This window comes from Xenopus laevis, chromosome 6L (assembly GCF_017654675.1).
Source record: "Xenopus laevis strain J_2021 chromosome 6L, Xenopus_laevis_v10.1, whole genome shotgun sequence".
Taxonomy (NCBI): domain Eukaryota; kingdom Metazoa; phylum Chordata; class Amphibia; order Anura; family Pipidae; genus Xenopus; species Xenopus laevis.
In genome coordinates, this window is record NC_054381.1 from 158,670,961 (window position 1) to 158,685,393 (window position 14,433).

At 38.3% G+C, this 14,433-nt stretch overlaps 1 protein-coding gene across 1 annotated transcript; it reads left to right on the forward strand.

The window, feature by feature from the left end:
- The first annotated feature begins 7,201 nt into the window (after positions 1–7,201).
- Positions 7,202–14,401, forward strand: LOC121394507 (nucleolar protein dao-5-like). The gene is made up of 13 exons (XM_041565675.1): positions 7,202–7,813; positions 8,128–8,302; positions 8,492–8,590; positions 8,896–9,057; positions 9,445–9,531; positions 9,870–10,033; positions 10,471–10,557; positions 10,840–11,047; positions 11,144–11,218; positions 11,510–11,806; positions 12,078–12,146; positions 12,627–12,695; positions 12,806–14,401. The coding sequence occupies exons 1-13, from the start codon at positions 7,492–7,494 to the stop codon at positions 13,824–13,826; spliced, it is 2,835 nt and encodes a 944-aa protein (XP_041421609.1). The 5' UTR covers positions 7,202–7,491; the 3' UTR covers positions 13,827–14,401.
- Positions 14,402–14,433: the final 32 nt, after the last annotated feature.

The window sequence follows — 14,433 nt, forward strand, 5'->3', positions numbered from 1 at the left end:
TATCATATTATTATTATACTATTATATTATATTATTATTATTTTATATTATTATTTTATTATATTATTATTTTATATTATTATCATATTATTATTGTACTATTATTTTATATTATATTATTATTATTTTATATTATTATTATATTATTATCATATTATTATTATACTATTATTTTATATTATATTATTATTATTTTATATTATTATTATATTATTATCATATTATTATTATACTATTATATTATATTATTATTTTATATTATTATTTTATATTATTATTATATTATTATTTTATATTATTATATTATTAGTATTATTTTATAACATTATTATATTATATTTGCATTATTATTATTATTATTATTAATAAATAATTAGTGTTATTATTAGTAATAGTATCAGTATTATTATATTAATAATATTATTAGAATTATTATTAGTAGTAGCATCAGTATTATTATTATTATATTACTAGTATTATTATTAGTATTATATTATTAATATTATTAGTATTATTATTATTAGTAGTATTATTAGTATTATTATTATATTAATTGTATTATTATGAATATTAGTATTATCTTTTTCACTAGGACTGTTTGGCTGCATTGAATCCATACAGGCTGCAGCCAATGTGCCATTGATTAAAGGGGGACTAATTAAAGGGGTGGTTCACTTTAAAGTAACTTTTAGTATGATATATAATGTCCAATTCCCAGAAATGTGTCTTCATTATTTATATTTTATCGTTTTTGAGTTATTAGCCTGGCTCTTTTGACTCTTTCCAGCTTCTGAAATCACTGACCACATCTAGAAAACAAATACTCTGTAAGGCTACAAATGTATTGTTATTGCTACTTTTTATTACTCATCCTTCTATTCAGGCCTCTCCTATTCATATTCCAGTCTCTTATTCATATCAATGTATGGTTGCCAGGGCAATTTGGTGCCTAGCAACCAGATGGCTGAAATTGCAAACTGAATAAAAATCTAAATAACTAAAAAAATAAAAATTGTCTTAAAATATCGCTCTTTACATCAGGGCCTGAACCAGGGGGAGGCAATTGCTAAGAGCTATTAGAAAGGATACAAATTACACTGTTCCTTCTGCACAAAGCAATGGGGATGGGAGGGGCTAGCACAAACGGCCGGAGAGGAGGGGGTGGGGTTTGTTTCTGTCAGCAGAGGCAACCGCGGGAACCTGACTTTGAGGGCAGAAGTTTGCAGAGGGCAGCCTTGGGCGCCCAAATGTCACGGCCCACCTCTGCTTTCAATCATACTAAAAACTGTCTTTCTGAAGCAGCTCTGGGAGAGGGGTCAGCGACTCTGTAGCTGATCTAAATTGATCCATTAGTTGATCCATTTCTCAGTGCTGTCCAACTTCTGTGGTACAGAGGACCGGAATTTTTCCGGCCTACATGGTGGAGGGCCAATAATAGAAGCTAGTGTTAGCCACTCCCTGTTTTAGACCACACCCGCTTTAAACAACTCCCATGTTACCTGAAGACAATGTCCACATTAATGGTGGACACTAGAGTCCTGCGTGGTTCCATTTTTTGGGAACCGTACCCGACCCGTACCCGCAACCTGCAATTCACGACCTGGACCAGCAAACTCCATTCTTACCCGCTTGGACCCACTACCTGACCCTCGACCCCCTAACCATCAAGAATCAGGAAGTGACATCATCGGAAGTAGCCGTGGTCAGAAAAAAGGAGTAAAAATCGCTATTGAGAAGACCCGCAAACCGGGGTCTGTACCCGCACCTGGAACTTCTACTCGCAACCTTCAGGGTACCGCAGTTTTTTGCATAGGACAGACTATGGCACACACAGAGAGTATAGGACAGGCAGAGTATGACACACACAGAGAGTATAGGACAGGCAGAGTGTGGCACACACAGAGAGTATAGGACAGGCAGAGTATGACACACACAGAGAGTATAGGACAGACAGAGTATGACACAAACAGAGAGTATAGGGAAGGCAGAGTATGACACACACAGAGAGTATAGGACAGGCAGAGTATGACACAAACAGAGAGTATAGGACAGGCAGAGTATGACACACACAGAGAGTATAGGACAGGCAGAGTGTGGCACACACAGAGAGTATAGGACAGACAGAGTATGACACACACAGAGAGTATAGGACAGGCAGAGTATGACACACACAGAGAGTATAGGGAAGGCAGAGTATGACACACAGAGAGTATATGACAGGCAGAGTATGACACACACAGAGAGTATAGGGAAGGCAGAGTATGACACACACAGAGAGTATAGGACAGGCAGAGTATGACACACACAGAGAGTATAGGACAGACAGAGTGTGACACACACAGAGAGTATAGGACAGGCAGAGTATGACACACACAGAGAGTATAGGGAAGGCAGAGTATGACACACACAGAGAGTATAGGACAGGCAGATTATGACACACACAGAGAGTATAGGACAGGCAGAGTATGACACACACAGAGAGTATAGGACAGGCAGAGTGTGGCACACACAGAGAGTATAGGACAGACAGAGTATGACACACACAGAGAGTATAGGACAGGTAGAGTATGACACACACAGAGAGTATAGGGAAGGCAGAGTATGACACACACAGAGAGTATAGGACAGGCAGAGTATGACACACACAGAGAGTATAGGGAAGGCAGAGTATGACACACACAGAGAGTATAGGACAGGCAGAGTATGACACACACAGAGAGTATAGGACAGACAGAGTATGACACACACAGAGAGTATAGGACAGGCAGAGTATGACACACACAGAGAGTATAGGGAAGGCAGAGTATGACACACACAGAGAGTATAGGACAGGCAGAGTATGACACACACACAGAGTATAGGACAGGCAGAGTATGGCACACACAGAGAGTATAGGACAGACAGAGTATGACACACACAGAGAGTATAGGACAGGCAGAGTATGACACACACAGAGAGTATAGGGAAGGCAGAGTATGATACACACAGAGAGTATAGGACAGGCAGAGTATGACACACACAGAGAGTATAGGACAGACAGAGTATGACACACACAGAGAGTATAGGACAGGCAGAGTATGACACAAACAGAGAGTATAGGGAAGGCAGAGTATAGGGAAAGCCATCCAGAATTCCTCTGGAGAGAATCCTCCCTCAGTCTCTTCATGTGACCCAGTACTGGCACTTGTATTGCACTTACCACCACTTAGATTGCAAGCTGTACAGGGCAACGACCTGTTTCCACTTGTCTCTTTTAAACTAAGATGAATGTAACTGTATTTATTTGTATTTATTACTGCATTGACCCCTGTTTGTTCTATGAATGTATTGTCCTGTTGTACAGTGCTGTGTATATAAACACCACTATATAAATAAATACATATATGACACAGCTCCTGTATTTTTACTCACACACATATTGTGCCCCCTAGTGGTAGTGGTAAGGAGTAGGACACCCCAAGCACAGAGGAGCCCGGGAGGATCAGGGCATAAAGCTGATGTGCAGGAGACACACAAAGTCCATGTGATAATGTTATTGGAGCAGTTACTGTGAGTTACAGTTGTGCCCTGCAGAACAGCTCTGCATATGAAGTGCAGTTTCTGTGATGCTCATGTGCCAGTCTAGTAGCAGAGACAGTGTCAGTAATCAGCCGAGGGATATAATGTGGTGCCAATCCCATCTATTTCTTATCAACTGCTGTTTTCATTATAGAAGTCTTTAGGCTGAACTTCATTCACTGCCCAGTCCTGCCATGTATAGACCCTTCCCTGTGGCACAATTCCCTGCTCTTTTCTGTTTCCATCATTTCCCCCAATCACATCTCATTGCCTAAATTGTACTTTTATGTTCCTCAGCCAAAGGTTTCTGTGCCAATACCCACCTATGGCCAATAGGGGGCACTGGGACTTCATGCCAATCCTGCCTGGGATTTAACTACACTCACTGCATTAATTCCCTGTTAAATCCTGCATGAATTACCTACTAGAATTTGAAGTGAAAACTTTTGTTCCGCAACTTTTGTCATTAAAACACTGCCCAGAACAGACAGTGCCTAACCATATTTATTAGAACTAATGAAAAATCAAACAGTGGATGGAACCTGCCATTGAAAGTCATTCTGTCCTGTTACCTTTGCATTAGAGCAAATAACTTCTTCCATATTAACCAGTAATGCCTCCCAGGTGCCTACAGTAAATAGAATGCGGCTTCCACTATATATGGATGGAGCTGCCATATTGTTTCCCTTAGACAGTACAGTATGAGTGTGCAGATGACTGTGTGCCCAGAACATTTCTTCAATGTATATTTGTATTTATACATATGAGTGGGAGCTGCCAGGCAGTACAGTATATATATATATATATATATATATATATATATATATATATATATATATATATATATATATATATATATATATATATATATATATATATATAGAACAGTAAATACATACAAAATATTAATTATCACCAATTTAAAAACATGACAATTTATTACAACTGTTCCATGCAGCATGATAAAGAAACCTTATTATAGGATAGTGGTAACTTATATAGGATATAATGTACCCCTGTTTATAATTGAATATGAATATACAGGGAACTCTGAATATCACTCATGTATTATAAGGGATAATGTACCCCCTACTGTAAATGATAAGGATATTAGAAGTCACTGAGGGGTTGTTCTGTGTACCCCCTACTGTAAATGATAAGGATATTAGAAGTCACTGAGGGGTTGTTCTGTGACCATATAAAGGCACAAGGCTGCAGGCTGAGTTATACAGGGAACTCTGAGCATCACTCATGTATTATAAGGGATAATGTACCCCCTACTGTAAATGATAAGGATATTAGAAGTCACTGAGGGGTTGTTCTGTGACCATATAAAGGCACAAGGCTGCAGGCTGAGTTATACCGGGAACTCTGAGTATCACTCATGTATTATAAGGGATAATGTACCCCCTACTGTAAATGATAAGGATATTAGAAGTCACTGAGAGGTTGTTCTGTGACCATATAAAGGCACAAGGCTGCAGGCTGAGTTATACAGGGAACTCTGAGTATCACTCATGTATTATAAGGGATAATGTACCCCCTACTGTAAATGATAAGGATATTAGAAGTCACTGAGGGGTCTGTGACCATATAAAGGCATGCCTTTGATGCCTAAAGATACTGAATGATGTCATAATGAGCCTTTCCTGTTGCTATAGTAACCTAGTGTAAACATGAAAACATCCAATCATCCACCCTTTGTGATGTCATAATGACAATGCCCTGTTGCTATAGTTACCCAGGTGTCCTGTATGATGTCACAATAACTCTGATATGTTACCATAGTTACCCAGGTGCAGATGTTAGTTGTTAGGTTTGCGCAGCTCATTCTCTTTATTTCCTGCGTCGGATGAACATCTCACCACCGTTCTCCATGCAAGGAATATTTATAACTTTTTTATTTTTTATTTTATTTTACAAAAACAATCCAAGGTAATGTGGGGCTGTAGGTAAACTATGGGGGGAGGTGGGGGATAGGTTTTTTAAGATGTTTTGTTTTGGAATTTTCAGGAAATATTTCAGGGTATATTTTTAATAGAGTTTTATTTGTTTTGGAAATTCAGGCAGTTTTCGTGATTAGTTGTACCTGTTTATCTTCTGTTTGCCTTATGCAAAGTGCTGTGGAGTATACTTGCCCTTTATAAATGAATGTAGTAATAATAATAATAATAATAACAGCACTACTCTATGTCATCTATTATATTCTCTACAAACAAGTACATTTTAAGGGGCAGATTTATTTAGGCAGATTTATTTAGGGTCGAAGTTGAGTTTATGGGAGTTTCTTAAAACGCACATCAACTTCCATGAACTACTGTAAATGATAAGGATATTAGAAGTCACTGAGGGGTTGTTCTGTGACCATATAAAGACACAAGGCTGCAGGCTGAGTTATACAGAGAACTCTGAGTATCACTCATGTATTATAAGGGATAATGTACTCCCTACTGTAAATGATAAGGATATTAGACGTCACTGAGGGGTCTGTGACCATATACGTAAAGGCATGTCTTTGATGCCTAAAGATATTGAATGATGTCATAATGAGCCTTTCCTGTTGCTATAGTGACCTAGTGTAAACATGAAAACATCCAATCATCCACTTTTGTGATGTCATAATGACAATGCCCTGTTGCTATAGTTACCCAGGTGTCCTGTATGATGTCATAATAACCCTGACCTGTTACCATAGTTACCCAGGTGCAGATGTTAGTTGTTAGGTTTGTGCAGCTCATTCTCTTTATTCCCTGCGTCGGATGAACATCTCACCACCGTTCTCCATGCAAGGAATATTTATAACTTTTTTATTTTTTATTTTATTTCACAAAAACAATCCAAGGTAATGTGGGGCTGTAGGTAGACTATGGGGGGGGATAGGCATTTTATGATATTTTGTTTTGGAATTTTCAGGAAATATTTCAGGGTATATTTTTAATAGAGTTTTATCTGTTTTGGAAGTTCAGGCAGTTTTCATGATTAGTTGTACCTGTTTATCTTCTGTTTGCCTTATGCAAAGTGCTGTGGAGTATACTTGCCCTTTATAAATGAATGTAGTAATAATAATAATAATAACAGCACTACTCTATGTCATCTTTTATATTCTCTACAAACAGGTACATTTTAAGGGGCAGATTTATCAAGGGTCGAATTTCGAGTTTATGGGAGTTTCTAAAAACTCCCATCAACTTCCATAAACTCGCAATTCAAAAAAAAAGACCATTTGAAAATTATTAAAGAAAATAGAATCTTTTAAAAAACAGGGTTAATATGATCGAGCTGCCAATTTGAATCGGATGCAAATTCAAATGACTCCAAATTAATTGTAGGAGGTCCCCCATAGCCTAAAACACCAATTCGGCAGGTTTTAAATGGTGAATAGTTGAATTTGAATTCTTAAAAGGACAGTACATGATAAATTTCAAAATTCAAATTTAGATTTTTTTTTTTAAATTCGAATCAAATTTGGACTATTCCCTAGTCGAATTACACTAAAATAAACCCAAAATGTAAAAATTCGAATTTTCTATTTGACCCTTGATAAATCTGCCCCTAAATGTTGTAGCAGTATGATGAACAGATGAGACAGATAAATAAATGATAATCTATAAAATACTGATGTACCTTCACTTACATTATTCTTTCTTTTTGTCCCTCAGAAACAGAAGTAACAAGACCCCAGTGAGCCACCGTAGAACAATGATGTGGTTTATCTTTGGACTCTTCTTTCTCATCCTTCATCCAACATCAGGTCAGTAGAGAAACTAGACATAGAGAACTTTGTCTTTTCAATTTCAGCAGCTTTGATTTTTGGGGTAAGGGGCTGATGGAATGAAATAATTACACTTTTTTTCTCCCTCTCCTTTAGCTGTGAAGATAAAACATGTTACACTATACAGAGATCATGTAGAACTGAAGGTGAATTCCTGGAATATGATCCCTTGCACCTTCACAGCGGATTCTCCTATAAACCATGAGCAGCTGCATTTAGAATGGATTAAAACGATTGATGAAGGAAAAAGCTACATCCCCCTGATCAGTCTCTTTAGGAGCAAACAGCGGGCTTCCAGCAAGTCTAGGAAGAGGTTTAAGGTGTTTCCATCTCTCCTACGAAGAGGCAACTGTTCTCTGATTATCAGTCCTGCCAAGAGCATTGACTGGGGCAATTATTCCGTTCGGCTCACTGCTGATGGAATCCTCTATGAGCCTGTTCCAGAAATTACTGTCCAGATTATGGATATGAAGAGGAATTTAGGTAAAGATCGGAAGCTTAACTAGAATTTCAAACAATGCCTAAATATTAAATATATTTATTTTCTTAAAATGGGGATATCATATAATGTATTAAATAGAATCTAAATTTTTGTTGAAATGTTACAAAGGATAAAAATCCAATTCATTACTTATTCCTATTAAAGAATAAGGAAAGTTTTAATCACAGAGCGGTGCAAATGTTAGACACCCCTCAGTGATTATAATTGTGTATCAGGAGCCGGGTACTAGTTGATAATTAGTATAAATATCTTAGACCCCACATTGGTGACAGAACCATAATTTTTTGTATTTCAGAAGTGGCCCAGAAACGTGGCCCAGTAGACGGAACACTACTAAGCGCTAGAGCTGGAGAGATTAATGGAACTGAAGAAACACCAGACGAAAGCACCAATACTTCTAGCAAGACATGGATATTTGTTGTGTTTATAGTTCTATTTGCCATAATTATAGCGGGTGAAGCCTTTGGATGGTGAGTCACTTGTTTTTTATTTCTTTTTACAGTTAGGGATTCGGGACAACTTACCTGGTGCCACTCAGGTACTTGGGTAGTTGTTCAAGTCCTGGTATTAAATCCATTACATATAATAATTCTACATTTTTGATTATTGCAGCCTCTAAACTGCTTCAGAGTCACTTATGGAACTGTATTTTATTGCAGGTTTCTCTATTACAAGCTGAGGAAGACGACCTCACCAGAAGATGAAGAATGGCTGATAGTTCATGGAAAACCAAGGACAAAAGCAACAGTAGCAGTTGTGTAAGTTTCCACTTATATTAAATAGATCCCAGAGGGCTACAGCTGACATCAACCATTAGATTTCAGTAATGTTTTCAAAGCCCCACTCCTGCAGTTCAGATACATATCAACCAATGGCCCCAATGTGGACAGAGTAGGAGAACTGTAAATATATGTCCAGGTGGTTTACTGAAAGATCCTTTGAGAATTAATAGATTTTAGGTTGAAGTCCACTCATAACATTGTTGTAAGTTGGAATGTTTGTGATGCCGGAAATAAAGTATTGGCGTCATTAGTTACTAACTGTTATATTCTTGTTTGTTCAGGGTTAAACAAAAGGAAGTGATTAAGAAGGAAACCACTAAAAAAACAGAACCTGCAGTGTCAGAAGACGAGGAGACTGAAGAAGAACCAGAAACTCCTAAAAAGTCTTCACAGAAGAAGCTGCCTTCAAAGAAACCTTCCTCTAAGGCTCTGAAAAAGAAGCAGTAAGTTTTCTAAGTCTGAATTCAGGATTTCACTCTTAAACGGTCTGATCTGATTGCTTTTTTAATTGATATTTTTCATGGATACCAACATTTTACTGAAGTATCAGAGTTCATAGGGTTAGTGTCTGGGTGCAATCAATCTTTCACAGCCAGACTATACCTTCAGTAAAACATTGCACTGTCAGAAGGGTATATAAGATGGATGTGGTGAAATACCCTCCAATAATTTCAAGATAATATAATTTTTAAGTACAATAAAGCATTATAAATTAGATCCTGAAGTAGTTGTAGGGAATACATTTCCTAGGTACATGCAGTTTCCACCTTATTTCAATAATTTGCCATTAAATCAGAATTTTTCATCATCTGAACCTTTGGTTTCTTCAGGTCCATCATTGTTCAGCCAGAGGAAGAGACTGAGACTTCTGAGGCAGAGCCTGAGACTTCAGAGGAAGAGCAGGAAAAGCCAATCAAGTGAGTTTCTGGGTTTGATTTTTTAAAATGTTTTCATAGGTCCCAGGGGGCTGCAACCACCATTAACCATTAGCCGTAATATTTTCAGTTCCCCACTCCTTCAGTTCAGTTACTGGTCACTCAACAGCCCAATGTGGGCACAGTAGGTCAATTGCAGAAATATATCTAAATGGTTACTGAAAGATCCTTAACAAATCAAATGAATCCCCCTTATAAAATGGGAGTATTTTAAGTGACATCAATCTCACGACTTTGTTGAAGCTGTTGTTTTACTGATGCCAGAAAAAAAGTAGGTGTTCCAATGACTTACTACTTGTGTGCTACTCTTGTTTGTGCAGGGTTAAGCAAAAGAAAGTGATTAAGAAGAAAATCACTAAAAAAGCAGAACCTGCAGTGTCAGAAGAGGAGGAGACTGAAGAAGAACCAGAAACTCCTAAAAAGTCTTCACAGAAGACGCTGCCTTCAAAGAAACCTTCCTCTAAGGCTCTGAAAAAGAAGCGGTAAGTTTTCTAAGTCTGAATTCAGGATTTCACGCTTAAACGGTCTGATCTGATTGCTTTTTTAATTGATATTTTTCATGGATACCAACATTTTACTGAAGTATCAGAGTTCATAGGGTTAGTGTCTGGGTGCAATCAATCTTTCACAGCCAGACTATACCTTCAGTAAAACATTGCACTGTCAGAAGGGTATATAAGATGGATGTGGTGAAAAACCCTTCCAATAATTTCAAGATAATATAATTTTTAAGTAATGTAAAGAGCTCCTTTAAGAGTATTTATTACAAAGAATGTTTTAAAGCAATATGTCAGCATGATAAATTAGATCCTGAAGTATTTGTAGGGAATAAATTTCCTAGGTACATGCAGTTTCCACCTTATTTCAATAATTTGCCATTAAATCTGAATTTTTCATCATCTGAACCTTTGGTTTGTTCAGGTCCGTCATTGTTCAGCCAGAGGAAGAGACCGAGACTTCTGAGGCAGAGCCTGAGACTTCAGAGGAAGAGCAGGAAAAGCCAATCAAGTGAGTTTCTGGGTTTGATTTTTTAAAATGTTTTCATAGGTCCCAGGGGGCTGCAACCACCATTAACCATTAGCCGTAATATTTTCAGTTCCCCACTCCTTCAGTTCAGTTACTGGTCACTCAACAGCCCAATGTGGGCACAGTAGGTCAATTGCAGAAATATATCTAAATGGTTACTGAAAGATCCTTAACAAATCAAATGAACCCCCCTTATAAAATGGGAGTATTTTAAGTGACATCAATCTCATGACTTTGTTGAAGCTGTTGTTTTACTGATGCCAGAAAAAAATTGGTGTTCCAATGACTTACTACTTGTGTGCTACTCTTGTTTGTGCAGGGTTAAGCAAAAGAAAGTGCACAAAAAGAAGACCACTAAAAAAGCAGAACCTGATGTGGCAGAAGAGGTGTCTGAAGAGGAACCAGAACCTCCAAAAAAGTCTAAGAAAAAACCTTCCAAGAAACCTTCTTCTAAAACTCGGAAAAAGAAGCAGTAAGTTTCCTAACCCTAAATTCAGGACTTTGCTCTGTCTGCTGTTGGAGGGGTAACCAGAATTTTTTAAATCATCAAAACCTTTTGTTTGCTCAGGTCCGATGTTACTCAGACAGATGAGTCTGTATCAGAAGAAGAGGAAGCAGAGGAAGAGCAGCAAAAGCCAATCAAGTGAGTTTCTGGGCTTAAATTTTGTATTTTCTGTAGGCCTCAGCTACCCCTAACCATTAGCTTTCATTAATATTTCATTGCCCCTCTCCAGCTGTTGAGTTATATGTCACCCAATGGCCCCAGTAGGGCAGTTGTAAAAGTATGTCCATATGGCTTACAGAAAGATCCTTGGCGAATCAAATGAATTCTTTATAAGTTAGGTGTATTTTAGGCTCACAGGCTTTTAATAAATAAATAATTAAATATAGGGATCCAATGAGTTACTATGTGTGTGCTACTCTTGTTGTGCAGGGTTAAACAAAAGAAAGTGCCTAAAAAGAAGATCGCTAAAAAAGAAAAACCTGTAGTGACAGAGGAGGAGTCTGAGGAGGAACCAGAACCTCCAAAAAAGATCACTAAGAAAAAGGCAGAAGACGAGGAGGCTGAAGATGTCCCAAAGCCTCTGAAGAAGTCTTCTAAAAAGAAACTGAAGACCACTGACAAAGCAGAAGACAAGGAGGCTGAAGATGTACCAGAACCTCCAAAAAAGTCTTCTAAGAAAAAATTAGCTCCCAAGAAACCATCCTCTACGGCTCTTAAACAGAAGCTGTAAGTTTCCAAACTCTGATGTCTAGACTTCACTCCTAAATTGTTTTGGCTTTCTTTATATATTTAACAGGAATAATAATAATATTTTAGACTTAGAATAAGTTTATATGGTCTGTGTCTAGATACAATCAATCATTTTTATGATTTCTACAGCGCCTGCACCGCAGGCCAACAGATCAGAATTGAATTTCTAGTGCAGGTGGCTTGATTTGTAATAATCTCCCCAAATTATGACATGTTTTAATTATGTGCAAACTTTGTGTTTATTTAGAAAACCGCTTCCTGCGAAAGATGAGGAGCCAAAAGATGCCGCAGAAGAAGAGAAGCCAGAGAAGAGCAAGTGCGTTGGAACTTAAATTTTTGCCATTTTCTTATTAGTCTTAGTCCATTGTTGAAGTTATATACTTGCTATGATTCATGCAAGATTCACAAAAATCTTTGCAGTTGCAATTTTAGTGCAATGTCACAAATGCAGAATAACAATGGGACCTGCAGTCAGTTATAATCATTTCCACTGTTTGTTTAGGATTAAACAAAAGGCAGAAGAAGGTTGTTAAAAAGAGAAAACCACCTTTTATAAACGCTTCTGATATTTAGCCCACCTTCCCCTTATACTTGTACACCTACATCTCTCCAGTCATTCATTCCTTTCCATCATGTAGTTGTAGCCCAGAGGTAGTTGGCGAGACCTAGGTTATTAAGCCCTCTATCAATAAGTTAAATGATAATTATGCTCAGTTCAATCAGTTCCTTGGCACACAGTGCTGTACTCATACCAACATTCAAACTGGATGGTAATTTCTGCTTTTTGTTTGTGCAGGACTCAGCAGGATGGTACTAAAAAGAAAATAAAGCGAAAAGTAAGACGCCCAGCTAGGAAACCTAAAAGGTGAGTCTGATAAACTTTATTTGTTTCAACTTCATTATTAAACACAAGAAACACATCTGGCAAAAAATGTACCTTTAACAAGGCAGTAATATTTAACTTTTTGTGTGCAGGGTTATGAAAGTTGTAAGGCCAAGAACCTCAAAGAAACCATCAACTAAAAAAGAGGCCACGGAAATTGTGGCTGATCCAAAGAAAGGTGATTTAGAGGATGAAAAGGAAATTGCTAAAGAAGGCAGTAGTGAAAAGAAGGCACTTGTACCAGAAAAGGGGCCTGCAAAGACTAAAAAAATTTACAAGAAAGGATCCCAAAAGAAAAGATCACTGGTCAAACGTAAACCTAAAAAGGGCAGTAGTGCAAAGAAGGTAGTGGCAGTAAAAGGTCCAGCAAAAACTGTGAAAAGTTCAAAGGAAAAATCCAAAAAACATGATTCAGAGGCTGGAAAGGAGACTAAAGAAGGCAGTGGTGCAAAGAAGGCACCTCCAGTAAAAGCACCAGCAAAGAAGGCACCTCCAGTAAAAGCTCGAGTAAAGAAGGCACCTCCAGTAAAAGCTCGAGTAAAGAAGGCACTCCCAGTAAAAGCTGTAGTAAAGAAGGCACCTCCAGTAAAACCTCGAGCAAAGAAGGCACCTCCAGTAAAACCTCGAGCAAAGAAGGCACCTCCAGTAAAACCTCGAGCAAAGAAGGCACCTCCAGTAAAACCTCGAGCAAAGAAGGCACCTCCAGTAAAACCTCGAGCAAAGAAGGCACCTCCAGTAAAACCTCGAGCAAAGAAGGCATCACCAGTAAAAGCTGTAGTAAAGAAGGCACCTCCAGTAAAAGCTGTAGTAAAGAAGGCACCTCCAGTAAAAGCTGTAGTAAAGAAGGCACCTCCAGTAAAAGCTGTAGTAAAGAAGGCACCTCCAGTAAAACCTCGAGCAAAGAAGGCATCACCAGTAAAAGCTGTAGTAAAGAAGGCACCTCCAGTAAAACCTCGAGCAAAGAAGGCACCTCCAGTAAAAGCTGTAGTAAAGAAGGCACCTCCAGTAAAAGCTCGAGCAAAGACAGCAGTAAAACGTCCCACCAAGCCTTGGAAAACATCTAAATTTAAATCTAAGAAAGTCTCACCAAAGACTGTAAAGCCTCATAAGTAAGGTAAGATTTTTGCTTTATCTTCATCACTTCAACCAGGACTATTGCATACGTATGTGCGTAACCAGGGTCGGACTGGGGGGCCCTGGTCCCCTGCTGCCGAGTTCCCCCGATGAGCCGCTGCCCCCCCTGCCGCACCTGTACATCTTGAATTTGCCGCGACCTGTGGCAACAAGATTAGTGTAGGGAACTGGACTGGGCCAGCGGGGCCCACAAGAGCCGGGGGCCCACAGTCAACCCTGTGTGTAACCTGCAGTTTTCCAGTCTGATACAATTTAGAATGATTAGTGGTAGTTTAGAATCATTACTGGCCAATATAGGCCTCCCAGGGGGGAAATATAAATTCTTGTGAATTTTTGGTAACGTATAAAATATTGGGATTACTGGATGTTCTTATAGGAGGTATCACTGTGTCTCCATCTATTAAGAAGGGCTCCCACTTTACACATCCACACACAGGGCATAAGATTAATATCATTCCATTTTCTTCCAGTGAATATCTAACCTGCGACGACAGAGCTACAGTTTGCAGCTGATACTCCAGCACATTCAAGCGACACAAACGACGATCCCACTACCTGTATCAAATTATTTTATTTCCATTTATTT

Excerpts from the sequence above, each read along its gene's own strand:
- LOC121394507 (XM_041565675.1), top strand. The coding sequence starts at position 7,492 with ATGATCCCTTGCACCTTCACAGCGGATTCTCCTATAAACCATGAGCAG. Across the intron at positions 11,219-11,509 it reads GAGCAGCAAAAGCCAATCAA|GGTTAAACAAAAGAAAGTGC; the intron begins GTGAGTTTCTGG and ends CTTGTTGTGCAG. Across the intron at positions 12,147-12,626 it reads GAGAAGCCAGAGAAGAGCAA|GACTCAGCAGGATGGTACTA; the intron begins GTGCGTTGGAAC and ends TTGTTTGTGCAG.